The 27,896-nt window shown below is 45.8% G+C and overlaps 1 protein-coding gene across 4 annotated transcripts in view; it reads right to left on the reverse strand.

Annotated features, from left to right (window-relative positions):
- The window catches only part of HTT (huntingtin), a 2,905,635-nt gene that overhangs the window by 2,765,794 nt on the left and 111,945 nt on the right, over positions 1-27,896 (reverse strand). For all 4 annotated transcript variants that reach the window (XM_069632055.1, XM_069632053.1, XM_069632052.1 and 1 more), the window contains exon 3: positions 3,572-3,692. In XM_069632055.1, coding sequence (XP_069488156.1) covers positions 3,572-3,692 — 121 coding nt within the window. The remainder of the gene's footprint in view (positions 1-3,571; positions 3,693-27,896) is intronic.

Genomic DNA, 27,896 nt, shown 5'->3' on the forward strand with positions numbered 1-27,896 from the left:
CCACACTCCATCCTTAGGCGTCAAGGTCAGCGTGCGTGTGGGTGATCTCAAAGATCAACTGCCCATATATAGTAGAACGCATACGGAACAATCTGCAAATGTGGGACACGTTATCTCTGTCCCAAACAGGCAGAATAAATGGGGTAAAAATGAATTCCATGCCCAAGCTTATATATCTGGCTATGATGCTCCCGTACAGCCCCACCCCAAAGCTCTATTGAGAATTGAATAGAGCCATTTCCAGATTTATTTGGAGAGGCAAGAAAGCATGCATGCGGGCGATCACGTTGACGGCCAACAAAGCCGATGGAGGCCTGGCCCTCCCGTCGTGGCGGAACTATCAGGACGCACAGATCTGTTGGGCAAAAAGGTGGGTGAATGAGGATGACAAATCTAGCTGGAAACAAATAGATCTAACCCGGAAGGCACTGCTGACCCCCACTGAAGTCTTAGCTGTCCCCCCAACTCTCCTCCCGGGACACATAAAAGCTCACCCAATTCTAGGCCCAACAATCACATAATGGCATAAACTGTGGTCCCAGCAGGGAGTTGATGTCAGATTAGCACCCACGTGGATGAACGTAAGCACAGTGATGGCTATTGGGGGGAAAGTAGATCCTGTGCCAGAACTCTGGCATCCGACAAGCCACCTTTGAAGTCCTCAAACCCATCAGCAGGAATACATTCCTGGAACTCGGCTGGCTCCTTCCACAGCTTGACATTGGCAGCCGCCAGGATGAGCTTGGTGTTAACCAAACACAGCCGAAAAGCCGAATTGTAAAAAACCTTCTTCCCAATGGCGGCAAGAAGCTGGTCCTCCTTGGAGAGAATCTCGGATGCTGCAGTGGAGGCTATAGAGGCCAGCTTGGACTGGAGCGTAGCTGCTGCCGCCGCCATCGTAGACGAGGGGAGCTGGAATGCAGACAAAGATAAGTCCTCAGAAGCATGTAGCTTATATCAAGCGTCAATCTTCTTGTTCCGATGCTGCCCGGAATTCGTTTTTTCCCAGAATTTACGGGCCTCAGCCAAGATGTCCTTCTGGAGGAACAGGCCGATGCGCTCCTGTGTCGACAGAGTGAAGGCTCCAGAAAGCACCCCCTCCAGTGGAGCAGGGGCCTCGGGTACTGGGATGTCTAGCAGCATCATTATGTCCAGCACCCGGTCGTGAAAAGCTGAAATTGAGAGGGGGTTGAGGGGGAATTCATCACTGTCCTAGTCCGCTTGGTCCTCATCCAGGCTCATCCAGGGAAGCGGGGCTGAAGACTGATAGCCTGCACATGGCACCTCAGGGCCTAAAGTGTTGTCTGGCAGAGCACCCGTTGTCTTTTCTACCAGGGAAAGCAGAGGAGGAACTGGTGGAGGAGGTCCTGCAGGAAGATGTGGAGGAGGTGGCACCACCAGGCCCTGTGTAGGATCTCAGGCAGCTTAGGATACATTTCCCCAAAAAGATACTTAAAGTATGCCTTCATGGGATCAGAATGCATAAGCATCTGAAACTACCCAAAAAAAAAAAACGCATCCTCGGACAAAGGTCTAGACACTGGAGGGGGCAAGACCACTCAGAAGGGGCATACGCCCATGACCGGAAGGAGGATGATTGCCAGGATGGACCCCCACCAATTGGATTAAAATAGATCAAAGGTGCGGACGCAGGAGGGAGCGAGACTGTATACAGCAGCGGTGCCCGAGCACACCAATCCATTGGAGGGCAGAACGGGTACTTACTCTCCACAAAGCATGAAAAAGGCTGCACAGCCCCAAAAGGAGGCCCCTCAGCACCAGCCGTAGTAAACGTTGGTATAAGAGAGGTAGTCAAAATGGCTGCCATGGTCCGTGGGGGTTTGGCCGCAATTCTTTCCACGCCGGAGGTGAACTGCATCACACAAATAAGTGAGGCCATAGTCACCTCAGGGGAGTCAGGGGTCTTATGCAACATCTTAGCCTTGGAGCAAGGGACCTCGGAAGAGCCGGTACCAGATCTAGGGTACATACTCAACTCCTTAGGGACTGCTGAATAATTCGCCCCAAAAAGGGGACCCTCGGTGGAACGCCTATGATACATGCCCACCTTCTTTGTCCCCTCAGCAGAACTGGTGTCACCACGAGACTGAGCGTGGAAAGGCCGAGAGCCACGCCCTACAGCCAAGACCCTCAATGGGGGTTCCTCAGTCCTGCCGGTGTTCAAAATAGCCCCAAGAAGGGGAACCTCAGGTTAACCCTGGTACGTTAAGCCACCTTGGGAGGGGCCTCGAGCCGAGACTCACTGCAAATAGAGCTTGATGCATAAACCTCAGGCCGAACCCCGGAACCAAGAGCCACAGAAGAACTGGGCCTAACTTTAGCCCCTAAACGGGGAACCTCAGAAGAACAACCGGTTTTGGCAGTCCCCTGCAGGCGTCCTCAGAGGAAGCTCTGGTGTGCCCATTAGGCCCCTTGCGGGACACCTCAGGGATATCCCTGGTAATAGAGCTACATCAGCCCCTCCTGGACCTGGAAGACTCCGGGAAAGAGTCCCCCAACCGGGGCGCCCAGAAAAAGAAAGAATTTACTGGTCGTTTCCTTTTCACGTGAATTAAGAGCTGTAAGTGGGATGGAGGAATGAGTTGAAACACTTCCCTCCCCCCCCCCACCTGACAAGCCGACGTTGGAGTGCACAGACGGAGAGGGAATCGCAATAGAAGCGCGAGTCCCAACTGTGTACCGGGCCTAAACACTCCAGGAAAAGAGTGGGGATCCGCCCTCGCAAAACGACGTTCGCAGGAAGAACAGGAGACACGAATCCCAGACGCTCCGGCATAGACGGAGGAAAATATGACTGTGGAACCGGAGCAGGAATTAAGGTCAAGGCAACAAAAAGAAAACCTTCACAGTGATGCAAGTGCTTCCAACCCCAACCACGCGGAGAAAAGGAATGAAGGGCCATGCGCGGGGCAGAGCTCAGGAAGGAGGGACTCCAGGACCAGCTTCATTGTCCCAGTGTGGGGCTGATCAAGAATTGTGGAAAACCTATTGATTGTGAAGACCTCTAGGAGATACAAACCTTATTAAGAACTGTGAAAGATAGAGGGGTACCAGCTACGAGAAGGAAGTCTTTCTCCTAGCCCCACGAGACCTTAATGGGATAGTTTGATTTCTGTTGGATTACGGAACACCCAGAACTTTTATGGAACTTTAATTTTGGATCACCCAAGAGGCATTTGGATGCTTTGCATCCAGCAGAAGGGAGTCCTTCTCCAGGATTGTGAACAGTAGCTGAACTTTATGGCATTTTGTTGTAGTGATAGGGATAGCATATGAGCCTTTGTTACCGGTACAGTGCCTTTTTGTTTTGACTCACAGAAACATCCTGGCAACATCTATAGCAACCACTATGGCACCACTTGGTCATTCTCTTCATTCCTTGCCGCCACACCACTGACAAACATGAAACACTCAACACAGCATCAATTGAACATTCTACATTGCATTATAGTACATGTCGCAGGCATCCATCATCACTAAATCAGGACAGGACACAACCGAACATTTGCAAAGGTTGGAAGGCATGAAAATAATACCAATAATACCTTACCTTAATAACCTTGTTAAGACATTCATCTGCCACCATCCTGACATCCGATTCTGAATCATCGCTACATAGAAGAAACAGTTCCATAGCAATGCCGAGAAGCTTCTGAAATTCTGGAGAGTTTCTAGAATGAAAATAAATAATAATTCAATCACATAAAATGGTGCACGCTGTTCAAAACCAGACTAGGATCAAATACCATGTAGCTGGTGGCTAAGCTAGAGTATATTCAGAGATTGACAAGTTCTGTTCTTTTTGAGTTTGCAGGGAGATAGGCAACCAGTTGGCCATTATTTTCCGTCCTTATTCACTGGATTATGCAAGGAGCAGTCTCTCACCTTGCAAGATTTCTTCCCCATACATTCTAAAGGCCATAATGTTACATGGTTACCTTTAGCAGGCTGCATTCAGACCTCCCTCACTCAGGCGATCAAAAGACTACTTGGCATTTGCTTGGGATTCTCCAGATATATTTTGGGATGCAAAAGGTAAGGTTAGGTAGTCAATTCTGTCCTGTTAGGTAGCCCGGTAAGGAATAGGTGGGGTATCTAAATAAAGCAGTGGTCACATCGGGGTTGATAGAAAACGTGATGTCTGAGCTTTCAAAGAACCAACATCCTGAGACCGTCCCATATCATTAGATCAGAGTAGTGTCGTGCTATGTGCATATCAAACAGTCACACACAGTAGTTGAAAGTTCTCAAGGAAAATTCTTTCTTGGTGCATAATGTGTGGATAACGGTTACCCAACTGGACATGCTGGCCCACCCTGGATTCAGTGGGTCATCTAACTGAGGTCATGCAAACCCTTTAGGATGTATGGACCCCACGCTACTATTACATTCCACAAAGATACAGGGCTTCAGTTACCCGATCCGATTTAGTGCCAAGCAAAGTTTGTTCCACTTGACCCCCGACAGTGTTTCTTTTTTATTTTTATGTGCATTTGGTTATAAGAAAAAGATGCAAACCTTTAGCACAGTTGATAAAAAAGACTATAATCAAATATAACAAAAGGATCCCTAATAAAAAACAAAATAACGTGACATTAAAAACACATTTTACACATTAAAATTGTATGTGTCAAACCTGTACACAGAAAGTTAAATTCATAATTAAACATGCAAATTCATATATTGGTACAAAAATGTCATACTAAAATTCTAATAAAATTCTTAATAATAAAACATCAATGCTCTAAACTAGTGCAATAAGATGGTAGAGCTTCTCACCAAACATAATATGCAGCCATAGAAATAACAAGTGCCTCAGCCCCAAATATGCAACTTCAGAACTGATCGGTTTCTATTGATTCAACATTGGTGATAAAGTGTGAAAAGCTCTTTTGGTAGTGCACCTTCAATTTGGGGTACATGGTAAGGACATGTTGTGCAGATTCTACTGTTAGATTACAAACACAACAAATTGTATCATTAGGAGGCACAATAATCCATCTAACTGTATGTTCGCGAGTAGGAAGGATGCTAAATAGCAAATAGGTGATGAATCTACTTATCTGCCAGGAGCACAATTTGATGACATAAGAGCGAGTGGAACTGCAACGAAAACCCTGATGTGCTATACATCGCATACAGCCATTTTGTGGCTAAAGCATCAATATTTGTAATAATGTCCAAATCCCTGGTTTTTTACTTCTATATTACTGACGGATTTGCAGCCTCAACCAGATCCTCTAGCACAACATCAATACTTTTTAGATGGTCAAGTGTGATGGAAGTAGTTCCGCTAAAAAAAGATTGGTGTGTGCTTGCGAATATTGGTTAGTCAAAAGACTAATTAAGGTATCTGAGGCAGATTGAGAAGTGAAGATACTAGGATACAACTTGCAATGTTGAAAGAGCCCTAAGGAGTTACTTGATGGAACACTCAGTTCGCACCTCAGCGACTCAACCGGCACTGAACTGGGTACACCCAAGATGGATCTTAAGACATCATAGGTTCAGGAAGAATAGCAAGGCCATCGAGTATCCCAGGCAGAATGCTCCAGTGAATAATCATAGTTAGGCCATCTATGTAATATCCACCCTTCTTGCCAATGTATCTCTTGAGCAGCAAACATTTCTTTAAGATATTACGCATAATGTAATCACCACAGATATCGTGAGCAGGAGGGGAGCAGATCGGAAATCCTAAATAAATATAGCTTTTAACAATTTCTAGGGATACGCCATTAAACAACCAACTAAAAAGGGGTTTTCTTAGATTTGGTGCCAACAATCAGGATTTTTGTTTTCGATATTTTGACTCTAATGCGATTCATTTCGGCATAGATGGATAGTGCATCCAACAAATGTTGCAGTTCGATCGGGGTATAGTCTAAGATCGTATCATCAGCATACCCGATCCAAGAAACCAGAGTATTTCCAATTTATGGACCAAAGTTGCTGGCCAGGCTAATATTAGTGCCCATATCTGCGACATACACATTGTATAGAAAGGGGGCCAAGTTGCATTGGCCATCAGATAGTGCAGGGCACAGATATTGCAGAGGGAGCTGTGCCCTCGACGGAAGCCCGCCTGAAACAGGGATATCAATCCTTTATCTGTAGGCCACTTTGTGAGTTTTTTTTTTTTTTAACAAAATAGCAGCGGAAATCTTTTGACTAATGCCAAACATTGATAAAAGGCTGTAATTGGAGGGGTTTGGACGACAACCCCTCTCATACGCAGGAATTAGGATCAATTTTGGCCAGCTTACAGGAATGGAACCGCTGACAAGTATTTTATGTAAGAGTTGCTTCAGGACAAAAGCCCTAAAGTAGGGACCCGTAAATACTATGTAAGCCAAGGAATCCAGTCCTGGGGCTTGAGAGCCCTTAAGGAACCTTATGATCAAGAGGATGTCACTCAAATCCCACAAATAAGCCTGTAGTAAGAGAGTAAGTAACCGCCTCAACAGGCAGGCAGGTAGAATCAAAATAGCCTCATTCCATACAAGTTCACTGATCAGATTTAGTTCCTGCATGGTATGCCCAGTGATATAATGCCTAGCCATGGCCCAACATTTCTTCCTGTTTGGTCTTCTGAAAAGTAATGACAGTAACTTCCAGTCGGCGTTAACAAGGTATTGTTTCTTGGCCAATTTTTATAATGCGTAGAAGCCTAAGCAATCATTGTTTTCCTCTGACTTGCCATTAGTGATGGATTATTCTTAACAATGCAAATTTTATGACAAATCCTCTTTGCTTGTTGTATAGCAATGTCAAATACGCCAGGCCTAGGGACTACACCAGTCTGAGTCCTATTATTCAGATGCAATCGCTTACTCAGGAACAACATCATAATATGCAAATTCCAATCATTCTTCACAAGCTACTGTACAAGAAAAGGTTTATTTGAACACTCAAACTTATTGAGTCTCTCCACATTGTTACCACGCCAAATGATCTGATTCCCCTGAACACTAGTAGCAACATGGTGATGGATGTGATTCATTCTTAGAGGCAAATGAATTTACAGCATGGTCACTGAGCAATGTAAACAAAACAGTGAATGGGCTACAGTGCTCCCAAAATGTCCGATCAACGAAGACAATCAAGAGAAGAAGAGATTTTACCATTTGTCCAAGTAAGGCAAGACCGTCCACTGCTAGAAACCTTGCTATGTAAACATGTCAAGTCATACATATTAGCAAGCTTGGCCCATTCCAAACCCCCCAGAACGTGTAAAGAGTTGGGTTCCCAGAATGCATCGTGCAAGGCGAGACTATAAAGGCTGTCGATTGGGGGGCATTTAGCACACCAGTAATAACAATGTTGCCACCATGGTAGAGATTGATCTATTTAGAGAGAATATTTTTCACGTGGGTAATATCTTTATAATGAAGACCCCCCTGGAGGGGATTATAGATATTGATAATCAACGTTTGTGAAAGTGAATAAGATGGGCCATTAAAAATAGCAGGTAGAACGTAGGGCAAAGGAGGGTCCAAAATGAAGGGCTTTAGACTAAAGTGAGATTGGGCACCAATGGCTAGACCGCACACCGGGCAGGACTCCTTGTATGGCAGGACTATCAATAATATAACCATCCAGATTGAACGTTTTGGTTGCCTACGTTTGTTGTGATATAAAAACTCCACTGAAAGTGATGTATTCAACACCCAGGGGATGCACCAAGAAAGAGCGATAACCTTCGGTGTTCCAACAGATCCATGTAATAGTAACTAAATGGCTAGATTGTCAAAGGTTGGTTGATTCAATGTGACCAGCACCAAGCATATGATCTCCTTGGTGTCCCTATGATTAGCCAACGCACTGCACTGGTAGATGATGCCCGCAAACTAGACCTTTCAGAGAAATGTTCAGTATGAAAGTTAGACATGTTGCTAGAATCTATGGTAGATTTAAAATCTAGATTGTCAAAGACCCCGATAGTTTGCTTTTGACAAACCGTGAGTTTAAAACCCAGATTTTGCAGAAAACCAGAACAAGTACTCAAAAGGGACACTATTGCAAAAGAAGCAAATTCAATTAAAACCCAATTTATTGGACTATCCAGCTTAGGTAGCTCAATGCGCAAAAAATCATCACTGGTAATACATTAAAGGCGTGGTATATTCTTCCATAGTGTCCGAAGGACAGATCGATTAAGAAAAGGGCTCTATGCTTTGGGGCAAATTTCTTCCAATTTGAGCAACTTTCCCCAATGGTAGTATATCTCTAGAGTCATTTTGAGGATTAACACCCCCACCAAGATGGACAGCATGTGCCGAAAGAGACGAAGAGGGAAGAAAGTTATCCTTAGGCAGCACACGTGCCCTTACAGGTAAAGCAACTTGCTAAAGGGGCTTATAAAACATTTCTGGGTTGTAATCCAACACTTCTTGATTGTTAGTAATCTGAGACAAAGTGGACACTGTTATTGATAGAAGTGAGTCGCCAGGGCATAACCATTTGTCCAGGGGGCCAGGTAGCATTACCTCCCTAATGGACCCGTCTCCTCGATCTTTGGTGACAATAGTTACCCAGACCTAGCTAGACTTCTTGTGAGGTGCACGTTTTGAGGTAGTCTTGGGTGGTTGCTATTTTCGAGAACTCAACACGTCAACCTTGCTGACATGGTCTATGGATTGGCTGAGGCTTTTTACGCTTTCTTTTACGTGTGCTTAATGTACTGCTGAGCCTAGACTCCTCATTGCAGAGTGCTTCAATGACATGCTCCTCCGAAAGTGGTTCTATTCTGATGCCACGATTAACCGACTGATTGCCAGCCCTGGACAGCCTATGCGCCAAGCTCCCGCTTAGCACTATAGTCTTGATATCAGGTGTGCCTCCTACCTCTCACTTCTTCATTCTTCTTCCCTCCTCCATGATGTCCTGATCTCCTCCTTCTGCCACCCTCACTTTCCATCATCTTGCATATTTCCATCTTCCAGGTATATATCTTCCTCCCACTGTCTTCCTTTATCCACTCCATCGTTTCCCTTTCCTGACCTCCTTAACTCATTTTTCTTTTGTCCCTCCCAGTGTTTTTCGCTCTCTGTCCGACGACTTCTACTCTCTCTGCTCCATCTCGCCTTCTCCCAGTCCCTCACATATCCTCATTGCTTCCACCCTCTCAAACACATCACCAATGACTGGGCAGAGCATCTTCGGCAAAGTCACCAGGATAAAGCAGGTATGCAATGAGAGACTGGCTGGAGACACCAAATTTATCTAGAATCCTGCCCTCAACCGAGGTGAAACAGCTAGTTTCTGGAGATATGTTAGCTATCAGAAGAGGCCCCGCCCTTTGGGAGACCTTTAATGCCATTCGTTTTAGTGGCCTCGCGTCAGGGACCACATATAGCTTCATAGGCCTTTTTCTTCTACAGGCTTCCATTCACAGGGGTGCAGACCTGGGGGCTAATACAAAGTCAGAAGTTTTAGCTGCCTGCACTATATACAAGGCTGAGAATGAGGTGGAGGCCTGGGAATCCAGCTAATCCTGCTTCCGTGGCCAGCATCTGGTTATGGGAAATGGTCCAGGGCACCCTTGATCCCAACCCCTACACTCTATGAGAATGGTCAGGCCATTCACTAATCCCATGTACCAGCTCGATCCCTCAGTATGCTCCTTAGAAACCAGGTTTTCTAGGTCCCATCCATTTCAATCAATACATTTGATATTTATGAACACTGTCTGCCGGCTGGCATCCCTGACAACCAACGTCCAGTTCGCCCATTCCTGTGAATACTTCACCAACTCATAATTATACAGTCTTTGCAGGCTATCATCTGCTGGCTCATGAAACATCATAGAAAACCAAAACAAGAAACACACCTTGGTTTAATGAAAATCTTAAAAATTGTAAATCCTCTTCCAAAGCCCTTGAAACAGGAAGAGTGGAAGACAATGGCCTAACCAGACAAAACGCAAAGCTGGCTTTTTCAATTTACCATAAACACATTTTGATGGCTAAGAAAGATGTTTTGTGACTCGTAACCTCCCCTCAAGGACCCACACTTTTGAATACTGCAATATGCTTAGCCCTGAATTTAAGTAAATTCATTTCTGTTTGAAGGGTGCCCCATTCTGCAAACGATGGACTGGACTGAGAACCCATAATCGTAACTGTTCCCAGGTTTTTTTAGAACCACTAATGGAGAAAGGTTCCAAGAATTCAACCTTAGTGGACCTGAGTAGGTTCATAAAAATCTAATCAAACTCATTAAAAGCTAAGTAGTAAAATTTAGGATTAAGGCGATCATGGGGCTGGTGTAAAGTACAGTTAACCTACATAAGGGTTTATGCAGCAACAGATTGTCCACTGTGACGAATCTGGAGAATTTGTCCCTTCTTTCCTACGGGGAGCCACCCTCTTTGATTCTAGGGAGTTGAGAACCCTCAGCAAAACCATCCCTAGAGGGAAAGCGGTCACCTACCTAGGAGTGACTCCCGTTTAGAGGGCAAGGCTCCCGTACTCATTAGGAACTCCATATATACAATGTATTATCAGCCAACATGCAAGTAGGAAATGCTGACAATAGAACTATGTGTTAGGCTCAAGGTAATGCTGAACCTTACACATGCTTAACAAGCTGTGGTGAACAATACGCCCCCTGCTGAATACCGGAATGATTATAAAGTGCAAATGACCCTTTAATGGCAGAGTAAAAACTCCATTGCCAAGGCGAGTAGCGGACGGGATGTCGGCAAGGGGAGGAGCCAAGCAGACCAGCAGAGTCGGCTGCAGCGTGGAAGGAAGCCGCCAACAGACGGAGACGCCATAGACCAGACAATGAAGCGTAAAGGCCGGAGAAGCAGAGGCCATATGGAGATAACCGCACCTAGAGGCTCGACCACGTACAGGATGTGGTAGGGAAACAGACGCCGAGTACAAGGACGAAAGGAGGACTGGGTACTCCACTCTCAGAGAGAAAAAGAGGGGTATAGGGGAGGGACAGAGATTGCAGATACAAGCAGAACGCAAACAACGCCAACATCTCGAAGCAAAGAGCAGCATAACGCTGAGGTCACTTATGAAACAGACCCTCACTGGAGCAAGAACCACAACACAGCGGGTATGCAGATTGCCTAGGTTAGAGGGAGAAAAGAAGAGGGCAGAGGGAAGGACTACCCCATCTACATCCAAGGGTCACAGAGAGAACGGGACAAGGGGCCTCATTACGAGTCCGGCGGTGACCGTGCCGGAAAAACCGGCAGGTTACCGCTGGACCCGTATTACCATTCCGCCTCCGATTCCTGGAATCACCGGGGCATTACGACCCCGGTGACCCGGGAATTCTGGAGGCGGAATTCTGTAAGTCCCATAGGACTCCATGGGGATGGGGACAATGGAAACACTGGTTCCGTCTATGACGGAGCAGGCGTTCCCATTTGCGCCTGCAGGCGGGTGGTGTTTTTCCCGCCAGGTCAGACCTGGCGGGAGTGACACCGCCCGTCTGCAGGACTCTGAATCAGCAGGTCCGGAAAGAATGGTGGCAGCATTTTTACCACCACCGTTCTTTCCGGACCGGCAGGGTCATAATGAGGCCCATGGAAATGGGTGACGGTAGCCAGAGAAACCAGAGAAGCCAACACATCAAGACAGGTCAGAGGAACCCAAGAAAACTAGGTGATACAGAAGCAAAGAATGGTCACAGGAACCCTAGAAAACTAAGTGATATATTGGGTGTGGGGGCCTCAAGGGAGCCAAAAGGGGCTACCTAAGCAGGATGAAGATGATATATTATGAGAGCACAGTGGCACCTGAAAGTTGGTCGAAGTGTGGAGAGCTCGCCCAAGTTGGTGAAAAGGGATTAGGGAAATATCCCTCCAACTAAAGAAGTTTGGACATTTTGTTTTTTCAAGAACTTTTCAAACATTGGGAGATTTTAGGGAACTTTTTATAGACTGACAAGAACGGTTTCCTTTCAGAGGAACTTTGTTTACTTCCAACCATTGGATTCAGACCCAGGAAGGATTTCTGGAACAGAAATACACCTTTGCGAAGAACCAAGAGTGCAGGGCACTCAATCTATTTCTTTTACGTGTTTGCTAATTGGTAGGGCCAGTTTAGTAGATCGGTTTGGACATTTTCCTTAAGGCACCTCTGCCTCCTCCTGACCTCCTCCTTCCGACCTGCATCAATCAACACAACGTTTTTTGCTTCTGCCTTCCAGCTATCCCACCAACACACCCTGCCCATCATTTCCGAATGGGCCATGTACAGGGAGGCCAACATTATTAGCAGAAGGGCACTATATAACATCACCTTACATTCCATTCCATATTGTTCAGACAGGGACTACTGGCATTCACAACCAGAATGGTTTACCATTTGTGATAAATCAAGGGAATTTGTTGCTTCTCCCCAAGCGAGTGACACCCCCTGTGAGGATAGGGATGTGAGCCCGCTCTGCAACCACCTCCCTAGGCATACATTGGTCGATAAAAACTTGTAAAACAGACTGCACCGAAAAGATGCTGAAGGAAGTTTTTCTTCATGATGTGATATAGCATTTATAACGCGTCTGTACATATGTGTTTCTAGGCGCGACAAGCCAAGAAGGGGGAAACATAGGGAGGACAAAACAATCTTACTAGGTCCTCTGTCATTTAAATCACGCAAGTGCAGGTTAGTTGAAGGGGAGAAGTGCCTGGGAGTGAAGGAGGGGGGCGAAGTGCAGGTAACTTAAAAAAGTGCAGCCAACAGGAGGCTCATAAGTGCAGAAAGAAGGGACTGTAGGATTGCAGATAGACCACAAGTGCTAGGGGAGCTGGCAGGCACTACAAAGTGCAACTAGACATGCAGGACTCTGGGCCCAAGTTCAGAGGGTAGTTAGGTGACCAGTGCGTGGAGCAGTCTGGACATCAGCAGGGGAGAGGAACAGAGAAAGCGGAAGGTCATGAGTTGCTTACGGAACCGGAGGTGGGTCTGCTCAAGTTTGAGAGAGGCTGGGAGGCTGTTCCAGCAGGAGGCCCCAGCCAAAGATAGAGATCTGCTTGGAAAAGCAACTGACCCTCAGAGTTGGAGGTGGATGAGCGAAGAACTCGAGACGGGAGATGTTAGGAAGAGAGAGTTGGAGGTAGTGCGGTCCCAGGACCCAGAAAGCCTTGCTGATGACACAGAGGGCCTTGAACATGATCCTTACTGCCACTGGGAGACAATGAAGAGTTCAGAGCTGGAGAGATACGATCCCTGGGCTTGAGGCCAAGTAAAAGTCTTGCAGTCCTGTTCTGGATAAGTTGTAGAGGTCTGAGAGTAGAGACAGGAAGATTTAGAAATAGGTTGTTGCAGTAGTCTAGCCTATAGAGAACCAGAGCTTCTGGGGGAAAGTAAGGAAAATACTAATACCTCTGAGGAGGTGCAGCTGATAGCTTGACTTCTAAGCGACGTCAGAGATGTGAGGAGAGAAGAAGGTGGAGTCAAAGATGACCCCAAGGTTCTCAGCCTCACAGGTAGGAGCAGAGTGGGTGGCGAGAGAGTCAGAGAGGAAGGAGAGAGCTGGTGTTCCGAAGAGGAGGATCTCAGTCATACTGGCATTAAGACAGATCACTGGCGGCACACCATTCCTGAATTGCGGTCAGACCATCTGGAATAAGTGAAGGAGAACAGCCAGCTTAGGGGAGAGTGAAGGAGAGCTGGGTGTTATCTGCATATAACACTGAAATTTGGAGCAGAAGGAAGCATGCCGTGGGCAAGGGGTGCCAGTTATTGGTTGAACAGCCAGGGAGAGCGGTTAGACCCTTGGGGAAAACTACAAGTAGAAAGAGAGATAGAGGAAAGACCCCAGTTGGACCAGAGAGGGTTGGTCAGTGAAAAAAGGAGGTCAGCCAGGCCATTGCCTGATCAGTGATACCCAGGTTATCACGGAAACAATGGAGGAGGATGGCATGTTTGACCGTATCAAAGGCAGAAGAAAGATTGAAGAGAAAGAGGACAGAAAGAAGGTTAGAATCAAGGTCAGAGAGCAGGTCTTCAGGGGTTTTCAGGAGAACGGTTTCCATGCTTCTGGTAGCTCTACAGCCAGACTGGTGGTTGTGGAGACAACCAACAGATTCAGTGTGCAGATTAAGCTGGGAGATGGCCAGCTTTTCCATGGGTTTACCCAGGAAAGGAGTGATGGAGATCGGGTGATAGTTAGCCAGAGAGGAAGGATCGGCAGAGGGCTTCTTTGGCAGAGGGTGCACAAGGGAGTGTTTGGTGGGAGGCTCCAGTGGCAAAGGAGTGATTTCAGAAATCGGCAAGCGCTGGAGAAAGGGTGTGAATGTGGTCCTTGATGGTTCTGGATGAACAGGGGAGAACCTGTTTTGACAAGACTTCTATAGATCGGACTTGTCTAGAAACATCATCTGGGGTCAACAAGGGAAAGGACAAAACTAAAGAACAGCAATGTATGGGTGTATGAACTCACCCAAAATCTCCAGGACGTGCTGTGGACTCGGAGGCGGCCTCTATTACCTTGCGTACGAGCGTAGAGCGTAGGAGGTGCGGCTTGAGTCTGTGACTCTGTGAGCGCGCGAGCCCGCAAGAGCCTCGAATAGCGCAGGGTCCGCTTTTCCAGTGCCGCATAGACCGAGAAGTGGATTCCGTCTATCCCGCCCCCTCCAAAGCTCGGGGAAGCCACGGGGGAAACAGTGCCCCCTCGGTCTCGAGACTGTCGAGAGCGGAAGAGGACGTGGGCGAGGAGCTGTGAGTTGAGACTCTCTCGGTGCACAGAGCACCGAGCCTAGCAGAGGGGGTGGCTTCCGGAGTGGAGCTGCGGCAATAAAAAAGAAGCCTGGTCACATTATTTTCAGGGACCATTTGTCTCTGAACTGGAATAGTGTGGAAGCGCAGTGGATCAAAATACAAAGGGATAAGTAACCTGTTGGCCTGATGCAAACAGAAACTGAACGGAATCAGTCCACATATAATCTACGTAAACCCAAGGTGAAGACCATTAACTCGACCCTTGCCAATAGAGAAGTTGACATGGAAAAAATCAGGATAAAGAAGAAAGTATTGAAAAATCCTCCTTTAAATCAAGGGGTGATTACTGAATTTTTTCCGCTGAATTCAGCCCGCGGAATAAATTCCACTGCGATTGAAGATCCACCAGCACATAGTGACACTGAGGCTATAACATCAATAGAATTTGAAGACATAGATAATAATTCACTTTTAGACTTGTGCTTAAACATTCAAAGAAGCATGACACCACATCTGGAAAGAAGATCTAGCAACACTGATAAGCAAACTGACAGAAGCACGATTACACCTCTGGGAATAAGGGCTGGGTCGGGTTTGGATAGGCTCTCCATTTCCCCTAACCTTGCAATGGTTTCTACTGAGGATGCACCTGTTGAGGAAGTTGAGCTCCAGGAAATGCCCTTCCCGGGGGTGCTAGAAATAGCTGAAATCCAAGCGTCAGTTGCATCGTTACAATTTGCACTTAAGATTTTGCTTAAAATGTCTGGAAGAATACTAGCTAACACAGAGGCCCTTGCCATGGAAAATAAAGGAAGAGGGTTAGCAGTAGAAGAAGTTGAAGCCGACATGTCAGAAGCCATCCTCATTGTTAACGAAATGGAAGAGCAAGAAGCTCTGGAAAAAGAACAAGACGTGCAGAATCACAATCCTCTTTTTTCTCGGAAACAACTGAGACTAGCAAAAAGGGCTGGTAAGGGTAAAAGGACCAGCATCACGGCATGTTCTATGTCGGAGCAGGACAAGTTGCAATTACCCACTAAGAAGAGTAGGAAAAGAATGGCCAGAGCGAAGAAAAGGAAGGCTGCCAGAGAAGATTTCTTACGAGCTGGCTAATACCCGTACAAGGGTTGGACAATGATTCAGAAGTAGAGACAAAGAATGTGGAGTCGGATGAGATTGATGAAAGAGAGGCTAATAGAGATGGAACAATCAATCTGCCCACAGACTTAAGACTGCTCAGAAATCACAGTAGCAGCAGCATTGGAAAATCATGAGGAGAAGAAAGGAAGCAGGATATGCTTGATTAAGAATCTATATCATAGCAAGGGTAGGAAATGGCTATCACGATCTGAACTTCTGATACGACTCGATTCTGTTCCACAACTGCGAGTGCTCAAATCGGACGATTTTGTATTTGTTGAGCCCCTGAAAGGCCCCAACCCTAGAGTGTCTGCATTACACTGCAAGTTCTTGGCAACAGCCGATCTCCTAAGGACCTACAAAGAGGAATTAAAGGCAGTTGATGTGGAGGTGGACGCCGATCTTAATAAAATTGATCTGACTAGCCCTACAGAAGATGTAGATCCTGCCCCGGCCATGGCAGATTGCCCAAGTCTTGTAAAGGATAAGAAGATCGCTGCATCTGAAGTTCAACAAATGCTAAAATGGATAGCAGAAGCACTCCCGGAGATTATATCCAACCAATGAGAACTAACTATATTATCTTGGAATTGCAGAGGTTTTGCCCACCTTCTATCCCCGGAGGGTTCTACTAAGCTTTTGGATAATTGCAGTTGTTTTTGTCTACAAGAAACTTGGGCAATTGACCCTTTAATATTGGATGGTTTTTCGACATACCACTCGCCAGCAAAAAGGGGAGAAAAAGGTAGGCCCTATGGTGGCCTGACTATAGGTGTGACTAATGCAATAGGCTCCAAACAGATTGTTTGTAATTTTGAGAGCAACATGTTAGCTGTTGAAGTAATTCCGAACCCCAAGGACCTCAGGGGCTCCTTTTTGTTAGTGAATCTATATAATCCACCTGGGGCAAGGCTGAGTGAGCAATTGCGGGACTCCCTCCAGGATCTATTGGCCAAGTGGCTATTTCGATCCTGTAGTTTAGGAGTAATTGTCGTGGGTGACTTTAATTGCCATATGCTAGGGCAAGAGAGTAATACGCAGAACCATAGACTAAAAAAAAGAGGAGCCATGCCCCACAGTAAGAGGAACCATGAAGGTGGAGTGTGGGAATATCTATTTGATTCCTGGGACATGGTAATGCTCAATGGTAGAACAACCGGGGACTGTCCTGGACACTGCACGTGGTCAAACGGGAGCTTGTGTAGTGTTCTGGATTATATATTTGTATGTCCTGGGATTCAGCAAATGGTGATAGATATGACGGTGATTGCCAATGAATGGAGCGACCATGCTGCACTAAAATGTATGATTAATATTTTTAGTGAACAGATCCTGCCCAATAATATAGGCATGGTCAAAACCAACAGATCCGGTACTAGAATTATCTGGTCGGATAAAAATATTTTGTTGGCAATTGAAGCCTTGGGGGTGGCAGACTATAGTGAGCTCCCTAACTTTAATGAGCTGTCAATGGACGATATTGAGGATTGGGTGCAGGCCTTTGCTCAAAGACATGCAGCATCACCAGTGGGAGTTATGACAAGTACGGTGGGGAAAAATTTGCCCTACGATAAAGCCATTAGAGATATGAAAAGATTGCTTAGAGCTGAGCTCCGTAGTGCCAAAAAATACATGGCCCGGGGAGATAGATATTTCTCAACAGTTAGAGGGATCAAAAACAGATACAGAGCAGCTATTAAAGCTAAGAAAAGAGCAGAGAGCATACTGGGATGGCAAAAAATGGTGAGGATGGTATGTGAAGGAAATACGCGGAATATTTGGTCCCTGCTGGCTGAGGCACATTGCTCGCAAAAAGGGACATTGATTAATCCCATTGAAGCTAGAGTCTGGGAAAATTTTCTGGAAAATCGGAATACAACGGATAACTTATTAACAGTTTTGGATTGTCCTCCGGTGGTGGCTCCGTTTGATATTTCCTACGAAGCTATCTTAAATAAAATTAAAGAGATAAAATCGTCTCGTGCACCGGGACCTAATGGATTATCCAACATTGTTATTAAATCACATCCCGTGTTTTGGGCCAGTTTACTGAGAATACTATTTGAGAAAATCATAAAATCTGGAAACATACCTCGCTCCTGGCAAATGGCAATATTGATCCCAGTTTTTAAAAAAGGGATTAGATCTGACCCGAGTAACTATAGGTTACTATCAATGCTTGATGCGACTGGAAAAATCTTTGCATCTTTACTATTAAAAGAACTGCAAGCATGGGCTGAGGGATCTGCTGTTTTGTCTAAATTCCAGAGTGGTTTTAGACAGGGGTACTCTACTTCCCACAATATTATGGTCATGGACCTATTGCGAGCCAGAGCGCTAAGAGCAGGGGCTCCTCCGTTATATGCCCTATATATAGACTTTTCGGCAGCTTTTGATGCAATTCCCCGTAGTCGGTTGTGGTGGAAATTAGAACTAATGGGTTGTCCGAAAGGTCTTATATATTACTTAAGACTATTGCATCATAATAACTCAGTGAAACTGAGATTAGATCAAGTGGGTAATACCACGGCTAATATCCTACAAAACAGGGGTGTGAAGCAAGTTTGTGTCACAGCCTCTTTAATCTACAACTTATATGTGTATGATATTCCCGAGGTAATAGCTGCTGTAAACAACTGTCCCCCCAAAATCGGTGATGCTCGCTGCTCTGTCTTAGCATATGCTGATGATTTGGCGATCTTCGACTATACTATTAGTGGAATACATCGATCTGCAACAGCGCTCTGGGAGTATGCAGAGGTTAATGGCCTTAGTATTAACTTGGGTAAAACCAAAATCATGAGATATACTAAAAAGAGAGTATCCCGTGTTTCACTTCAGGTAGGCTTATTGAACATCAGTTTTGTCTCCCAATATTGATATCTTGGTATAGATTTTGAAGTGACGGGTGATTATGGGGCCTGTAAACAACTGCGTACAACTAGAGCAGCACAAATGACTGCCTTGTTCCACAGGTTTATGGTGAGGCAGTGTGGTTATACGCTGTGGGGCATTCGGCAGCTATACATACAGGCATTTTCCCCGGCCATTACATATGGACTAGAAGCACTACTGGATATAGATTTAGGCTGTCTACAGGTAATTGAGGGAAAATTCTGGCGTAGTATTCTTGATTTACCGCCTTGTATACCAATGGCCATAATAAGATTAGAATTGGGCCTGACCTCTCTCAAGGCGCTAGTATTGAAGAAGCGCGCTGTATTATATCTAAAAATGACTCGTGACACTAGGAATGGTCTACTATCGGCTGTCTATCAAGAACTGGCTAGGGAGAATCTGGGTATGTCAACCATTGAGCAGATGACTAAATTATATTCAGATATCGGGTGGCAAGAAAGGGAGGGGGAGTACTCGGATAAAGTACAAAGGGCTCTTTGTAAACGCATAGACCTATGGGATTGGACTGAGAATTTCGAACACCTGAGGAGATTGCGTAGTTATAGGTTTGTACAATATAGACTTTATGACTTTAAGAAACCTCAGAAATATCTGAACATTTGTCCATCACCCAGACTAAGACGGTTTATTTTGCTACTTAGACTGGAACAACTCCCCACAAGGATGGTCACAGGAAGACAAATTAAGTTGGCTGCCAATTTGCGAACATGCCGATTATGTAAAGTTCAAGGTCAGCTGGAGACAGCAAAGCATCTTTTGACTGAATGCCCCGTGATGGCTAGCACTTTTATCCCTCTGCTGGGTGGCTTTGTCCATTCTAGGAACTACATTAAGGACGATCTGTTCTGGAATCACTGTGTTAATACTAACAGTAAGCGCCTGCTGATCGCTCTGTATACCATCTGGCTGAGGATTGAAGGCAGACTGGACATAACATTTTAAGTAATAGTTTTCAATTGAATAATTTGTAGATAGGATTGGCTACATAGGTAATTATGTGTTATATATTTGCTGTTTTTTTTAAAAAAAATTATGATTAATGTGATTTTTATTTGTATTTTTATGCTTATAAGATATTTACATTTGTATGTTGTGTAAAGTTTATAAACTAAACTATATCACAATAAATAAATAAAGAACAGATATAAGACCTACCTTGAACAATATCAAACGGGCCGGCGTCAGTGAAGTAACCGGACCGCACACGACCATGAAAGACAACGCGCCCCTGCAAAGAAGGCAGAACGGAGAGCACGCCTAACTCTACCATAAGGTGAGGAGAGGGCCCAGAGGGGCTGAAATCATACGGGGGCGGAGGGAGGATACTTACCCCGGTCGGTCAGCCTTGAACACAGTCTTCCTGTATTTTCAGGTAGAACCTTCGCCGCAGATCACATCTGGGCAAAGCTGATAAGTATACCAGCGGCTGGGTGGCGTCCCTGTGGATACCAGGTGAGCGTAAAAATAGGTCAGCCAAATGTGCAGAAGGAGGAGAGAAAGTAGCAGCGAAAGCTTCAGCTGACACACTTCATGGGGGAGCGAGGAGGAGAAGAAAGGAAGTTGAAAAGGCACAGGAAGAGGACGGGAAAGAAGAGAAGGAGAGCCCAAGCAGGGAGGGGGGTAGCGCTGGGAAGCAGGCAGGTGGGGGGAATCCTAACGGGGAGGCACAGAAGGAGGGGGGGCTCACAGAGGACAGAACAACGGACAGAAAATCAGATGCAGTGAGTAGACCAGTCAATCACCTAAGGAATCTAGAAGTAAGGAATAAGCACAGCAGAGATGCAGCCAGTAAAATATAAGCAATCAACCCTGGAGAAACAAAACTGACAGGAACAGAAAAATCACCACAGGAACCTAGAAATAAGAATGGACACAGCAAGAATGCAGGCAGTGCAATGTAAGCCAACGACCGTGGGGAACAAAATGTCAAGAACAATAGAAGAGTGGAGGGAAAGGTCTGCAGGGAATGCGGGGAGTGCAGGGGCTGAGGGTAGGAGGGATGCACACAGCCGAGTAGAGCGAGAGAGCGCACGCGTCCTAGAAATACGCACAGGGTCACGCAGCCTAAGGGGGAGCGCGCGCAGAAGTTGCAAGGGATTAAGCGCAACCTAAAGTAAGAGGGGGTGCACACAGCCTAGAGTTGCTTGTGAGCGCAAACAGCCTAAGATGCAAAAGAGTGAACGCAACCTAAGGTGGGGGGGCGCGCATGCAGCCTAGAGAAAACACCACGTGTGCAAGAGTGAGAAGGGGCACCATGTCAGGGGGGTTGCGTGGAGTGCAGCAAGCAAACTCTCCCCGAACCCGTTACCTGGCGGCCGCAGACAGGAGGGTAAGGTCATCCGCACTCACTGACTACGCCACTACCCCATCGCCACCAAACACCTGCGTCGCTCAACACCACGGCCTTGTCCTGCGAGGGCTGCCGCAGAGGGTCCGTACCTCGGTTCTTATAGGCACGGAAGAGGAGACAGAGAAGCGTGCTACATATAGTTGGGCAGTGTCTGCTGCGCACCTGCGTCGCTCAACGCCGCTGCTTTGTCCTGCGAGGGATTTAGAAAATAATGAGGACAATAAAATATGCCTTTAAAGAAAACTGACCAATCCACTGAGATGAGTGGATTGTGAGGCAAACACTATAAGGAGGGAAAACAGGTACGAGTAAAGGGAGAGCAGTATGTCCCCACGCAGGAGAAGTACCCTGCTGACGTCAGCCTGGGAAGAGGTGGAGCCAGCATGGGATGCAGAACCACAAAATCCAAACTTGCTGTTGGGCAATGGAACAAACGCTGAACTGTCAGTGTATTCAGAAGCTGGAGAGACGTTGAATCAGTGGTGGTGTGACCCTGGAAGAGTAAGGGTGGGCAGCGGGCCCATGCAACAACGCTGAGACCATCGGAGGGACACTGCGACAGTCGACGCGGCTCCCTGGTGAGATACTGAAGAGAATATAAGGGCGTTGGATGCCGAGAACGCCGACTTGCAAGTACGGCAAAGTCCCGGGACCGTTTCCAGAAAAGAGAGAAGGTAACAGGGGACCAGGGAGGCATTGGAAGTATAACAAGGAAAGTAACACGGAACGAGTAACCCGTCTCAGTACAAAGAAGAGTTACTATATGTGAACTGTGACAAAATAAGTGCAATATCCATAACACTCAGTGAAGGAGCACTGGATACAAAAGTAGTACCATTGTCAAGAGTAATAGTTTATGAAAGAAAAAAAAAACACGATTATTCCCTGGAGGGAGGAAAGTAGAAATACAATAAGTTTACTAAATGTGAACTTAGATAAAATAAAGAAGAACAGAGTGACATTCCCAGAGAGGGACCTGCATGAAAGAGAGAAACCTTTTAACTGTGAATACAGATCCTTAAAGAAAGGAAAGCCTGCGACATACCCAAAGAAAAAGGTGTGAAACTAGTGAGAAAGAATATCAAAAGTTAAAAAGGCATACATAGCCTATAGCACCAAACAATTTAAAGGCTTCAGTAAAGTGGCTATAAACCATCTACAGTGAGAAAAGAACTGTTGGAACGGATGAACAGAACTACCAAAGAAAAGAAGGGATATCAAGAGAACCAGTGCAAGAAGTCCTGCCTTTATTTTGTTAAGGTAAGTGACAGGGTTCAGATAGTAATAGTTTTGGATGGCACACAGATTCTTTTTTTGGACATTGAGAAACAGATGACTGACGAGCACCTTAGTTATTCTTTAGGTAGAAAATACCCCATAGCCATAGAGAAGGCTAGGTCTTTCTGGCTAACAATATAATAAAAGGCCAGATGTAGATGTGTCCCTGTGGGTTTGTCCCATGCAGTCATAGCTTCCCCTGTTGTCACTGCTAGAGGAAGCCGTTGCCTTGGGATACATAGAGACAATGGCAATTAGCATAGCTTCGTCTGTTGTCATTGATAGGGGGAGCTATTAGCTTAGGCTATATAGTGGTCCATGTGTCAATGAAAACGTGCACTTTGGCCTGTGCACACGGGCCTGTACTCTAGTTATTTAATAAAACTGGTCGAAAACAGCCTTAAAGAGTCTGTGTCCTCCTTCTGACCTGTCAAACATGGTATTTGCCATTTGAAGGACACCGATTACAACAAAGTAGTTTCAAAGTGCCAGGAGCGGGGTAAACTTGCGGCAACATTTTTTTACTGCAATAAAACATTTGTGGTACAGTAAAGAGTATAGTACATGTCTATATGACAAGCGATCATAAAAATATGCAAAACAAACAATAGAAAGGTAAACAGCAAATACTAGGTGGTTACAAAGGGCAGTTGGATCTCACCAAGTGTGTTCAGACTTAAGGGTGCAACCAGGGGAACAAGTACTTGCGAGGAATAGAATGCTAAACATGGGAAAGCTACCCAGTCTGGTCTGATGTTCTACCGACCAGTACAGTTTGCAGAGTACGCCGACTTGAACAAACCTGAATTTGCTGTGCTCTTGATATTGAACTGGTTTTGCGAAGTTCTGTTTTCAGGACGGTGGGTAAGACATTCCACATTTTTTTGCAGCAACCGCAAAGATTTTCTCCCCTATTTCTCAGTCTATTAAATTTGGAAGGTGTCAAGAGTTTCGCCTGAGGAGCTGAGTTTCCTAGATGAGACATGGGGGTCAGTAATACTTGGAAAAAAGTAGGGCCTTGGTTAGAAAGGAAGCATGGGCACTTTTAAACATATTTTGTCTTCGAAGGGGAACCAATGTACGGTCTCAAAATGCTTTTGTTATGCTATTTTTGATGAGGTCTATGTACATGGAGTTGAAATAGTCAAGGGTAGACGGAAACGCCCGCGTCAGTTATCCGCCGAGCTACTGCCAAGTAGGGATTGATTTTCCATACACATGAAGCTTGAAATGTTATTTGAGGGAAATGCCCTCAATTTGCAGGTTGCCGGATATCTCAGTTTCCTGGGTGAGGCACAGCATTTTTGTGATTTGGAAGGGATAGGCGACGGGAGGGGAGGGGATTAGGTAGTTTGGCTACTGAAAGAAGGGTGCAGGGTTGGGCAATCAAACAGGGGATTTCATTATTGGATGAATTAGGCCGAAGGTTTAGTTGTAGTCACTCGTGCATATGTCGCCGGCAGTTGGGAATCTTGTCAAGGTGGGTGGCATTTTGATTTAGTTTAAAGGCTATTGGAGTGTTGTCAGCGTACATCTAAAAACTGGTAGAGAATGTATTCAAGATGGATGCCAGAGTTCTAATGAACCAGCTAGGAGGGAAGGAGGTGGGGGCGGGGCACTGATAAAAGGTGTTACAATATGCAAGAAGTATACCACTTGTAAAACGTCTAAAGGCCCAGGCATCCTTCATCTTCGTCAATCTGTCCCCATGCTCGATCACTTCGCTCAGCTTGCCAATGCATGGGCTAGGGGAGGATCTATAACAGACGCTAGGTAAGGGTAGGAAACTTTATACTGTCTAAGCTAAATATTTTTTACCGTAGAAGCAGCAATTTTTTTAATGACTGTTAAAAGAAAGAAAATACTTTTGATTTGGGGTGTCTATAGTTAGACCATCGCTGGGGCACTAACAGGTTGCCGAAAAGCACGGCACTAGCCAGGCCATGTGCATCAGTAATTGATTAATGTAATCTTTGTGATTATCCTTTTTGGGGTCTACCAATGTTAACATTCATGTAGGTTTCTATTCCTATAAAATTAAGTGCGCAATAAAAGACCGGCAGGCACAAACAGGAGAGATATGGGAATCCAAGCACATTGGTTCACCATACATGCAAGTTCCGCCTTGCTTTTTCAGCTCCTTCCTTTTTCACAGATGTGAGCAAATCCTAGCTGAGTTAAGGTTTTTGCAAGTAACTTCAAAACATGCTACTGGACTGTAACATTTTGTTTTAACTTCACCTCGCATTCGGTCCATACCGTCACCCAGAGCATTGTGGTGCCATCCTTTACCAATCAGTTAAATAGGGAAAAATCACAGGTTCACCTCACCTAGTTCTAGTGTGGTCAGGAGGGGGTGCATCTTCCCAACCTGCCAGTTGTACAAGTTATAACCTATATTCTGAGTTTATTTCCAGAATTGTCCATATAAATCTATCGATTCATGAGGAGAGAAGATGTAAAAAGTGAGTTTCTTCATATGTAATAGTGAAGACACTAAGGCAAAAACGCAATAGTAGACTTCCTGAGAAAAGTGAAACCCCCTTGGCTTTGCCGATTTCTTTAAAAAAAAATACAACACATTTTTTCAAACAAACATTTTATTTGGTTTTTCAGCATTAAAACACAGACAACAATGCAGTCTTCAACAACATACAATCTGAGTCTGCAGAGATTTCAGGCTTAGTCTTATTTAGTCGGTCTGGGGTGACGTAATATCTGTAACAGAAGGTATAACCCCCTTCCCGGTTCGAGATGCTTTGTGTGCTCTTATGTAGCCTAGTTCAAATCTTCCCCCCCATTCTTCTATCTCTATTTCTCAGCCTAGGTCTTTCTCCTAGTCGAGCATGTATCTATCTTTTTTAGAAGGATCTGTTCGATCCAGGAGGTGATAGAGCGTTGAGATTCTTCCCCTTGGGACCTGCGATAGGAGGAATAGCTCTAACGCTGATAGCTCTCTAGCCTCCCTCTCCCTGACCACCTTGTGCGATATCCAATGGCGGAGCTAAGCATAGTGGAACCTTTTGGATTCTCCCACCCCAAACTTCTCTTTGCATCTCTCAAACGTTATGGGAGACCCCCCTTCCAGGAAATCTGCAAGCTTCTGCAATCCACCCTTGTTCCATGGCCCACAGCTATGTGGTGATACTCTAGGGGTGAACTCAGTGTTATTCCAGATGGGTGTAAGTGGGCCCAATGTGCCCCGCCTGCCCCACTTCGGCGCCGCTGTTTTCAAGCTTTGAGTAGTAATGCTAGTTGCGGTTAGTTGGTCCCGATTTGCCTGGACTTTTATGGTTGGTAGGTGTGGGAGAGCGACTGGTGTATGCGTGGGAGAGTTGTGCTGCATGTACATACCTCGCCACGTCAGGGACGCCCAAGCCACCCAAAGCCCTCCCCCAGACATAATCTTCTTCGCTATCCTCTGCCCTCCCCCCCAGACAAATTCTTGTTGTATCTTCCTATGCAAGGAGAGCAATTCGCTCTTCGGAATGCGGACCGGGAGCGCTGCAGATTGGTAAAGCAGTCTGGGAACTAAACTAAATTCACCTTCACTGCGGCTATTTGTCCAAACCAAGAGATTGCTTGGTTCACCCAGTGCTTTAGATCTCGCCAGAGATCGTTGAATAGCTGCGGGAAGTTGCTTAGGTATAAGCGGGAAGGATCGCTAGGGATCTGCACCCCAAGGTATCCGATCGTGTCCTTAGCCCAGGGGGATTGGCATCATAGGGCTAAGGTCTAGTTTTTTCTGTTTGGAAAGATTGATTGCCAGTGCCGAGGTTTTATCTAGGTTAACCCTGAACCCAGAGACCACCCCGAATTCTTCGATTTCTTCCCAGAGAGGCCCTAGAGACGAATCCAAGCCCATCGATGTTACCGACATTGTCCGCATATAGTAGAACTTTCTATTCATGGACCCCCTCAGTAAGCCCCTTTATCTTCGGGTTGTGCCGGATCCAGTCAGCAAAAGGCTCCAAAGATGTGGCAAAAACCAAAAGGTGAGAGGACAGCCCTGCCGCGTTCCCATGTTTATGTTTATCGGTTCCGATCTGATGCCATTGGCCCAGAGTTGCATGGTGAGATTCTGGTAGTTCGCCATTACCCCTTTTGTAAAGTTTGGGCCAAAACCAAAGTGTGCCTGCACTTTCCGAATATAGCCGCAGTCTGCCAGATCAAAGGCCGTGTGTGTGCGTCTAATGATATTACAGCCATACCCTCGCCCATCCTACAAGCACTTTGGATAAGGTTTATCGTGCGTCTTATGTTGTCGTACGTCCCCCTCCCGGTATAAACCCCGTCTGATCCCGGGCTATTATGTCAGAGAGTCGCATTCAGCCTAGTAGCCAGCACTTTTGAAAATATTTTCCCGTTGTTGTTTATAAGGGTTAATGGTCGATAGGAGGAGGCCTGTTCGGGGTCTTTTCCTTGCTTATGGATTAGGACCGTGAGCGACTGCCATAGATTTTGCAATGGTTCCCGTGGATAGAAAGTAGTTAAACAGGACTGTTAGGCGCGGGGTAGGTGTGTTTACATAGACTTTACAATTTTGCAGTTAGGCCATCTGGGCCCGGTGCCGTGCTCTTCAGGGATTTGATGGCTTCCACTATTTCTTCTGGTGTAATAGGGGACTCTAGAGATGCCAATTGAGCTTTAATTTGAGGATTGGCGGGTCAGAGGTACCTAGAGAGGCTAACGAGAGATGTTGGCGGCCCGATATTATTGCTTATGGTGGTTCACCAGCTTCTCGAGTTTATCCATCTCTGTATACCGAACTCTGCTGTGAGCACCTACGAGCCTCAGGATATTATTTACCTCATTACCTTTGCTATAGTAAAACCGTTTCCTGTAGGCAATCGATTTGGCTGAGCGGTCCGCCCAATGCATCTCCAGTGCGATTTTAGCTTTTTTAAGGCTTACCTTTTCCTCAAGCTTGGCCACTGCGATGTCTGAAACCCGCCTCTGCTCTGCCCCTGCACTGATGAATGAGCCCCTCACCACTGCCTTCATGGCATCCCACACAATATTTATAGCCGTGTCAGGTGTCCTATTTTTCATGAAATAATTTGTTAACGTTTCGCCAGTTTCCATCCTAATGCTCTCATCTAGCAGTATGGAGTCACATCATTTCCAGTGCCTCTGGGGGGAGAGGGGGGGGATGAGTCTGGCCTCATATGCTAAGGTTAGCAGAAACTGGGGCGTGGTCTGTATCTCTATATTGTCTCTAGCGATATAGGGCGCTGGAGACTAGCAAGAGGTCTATTCTTGAAAAACCCTTATGTGGATAGGAGTAGTGGGTGTAGTCCCTAGATCCCCTGTTGAACAGCCTCCATGCATCCACTGTTTCCATTTTGTTAAGGAGTTTGGCTAAAGATAATGCTTGCGCAAAGTCTGAACTGGTTGGGAGGAGAGTTTTGTCCACCTGGGGATCAGGAGCCAAGTTAAAATCTCCACCTGTGAGAAGGAATCCTTCCCTAAATGCTACGACATTCAGCTATGAACTTGTT

This window comes from Ambystoma mexicanum, chromosome 6q, assembly GCF_040938575.1.
Source record: "Ambystoma mexicanum isolate Mex_15411 chromosome 6q, UKY_AmexF1_1, whole genome shotgun sequence".
Classification (NCBI taxonomy): Eukaryota; Metazoa; Chordata; class Amphibia; order Caudata; family Ambystomatidae; genus Ambystoma; species Ambystoma mexicanum.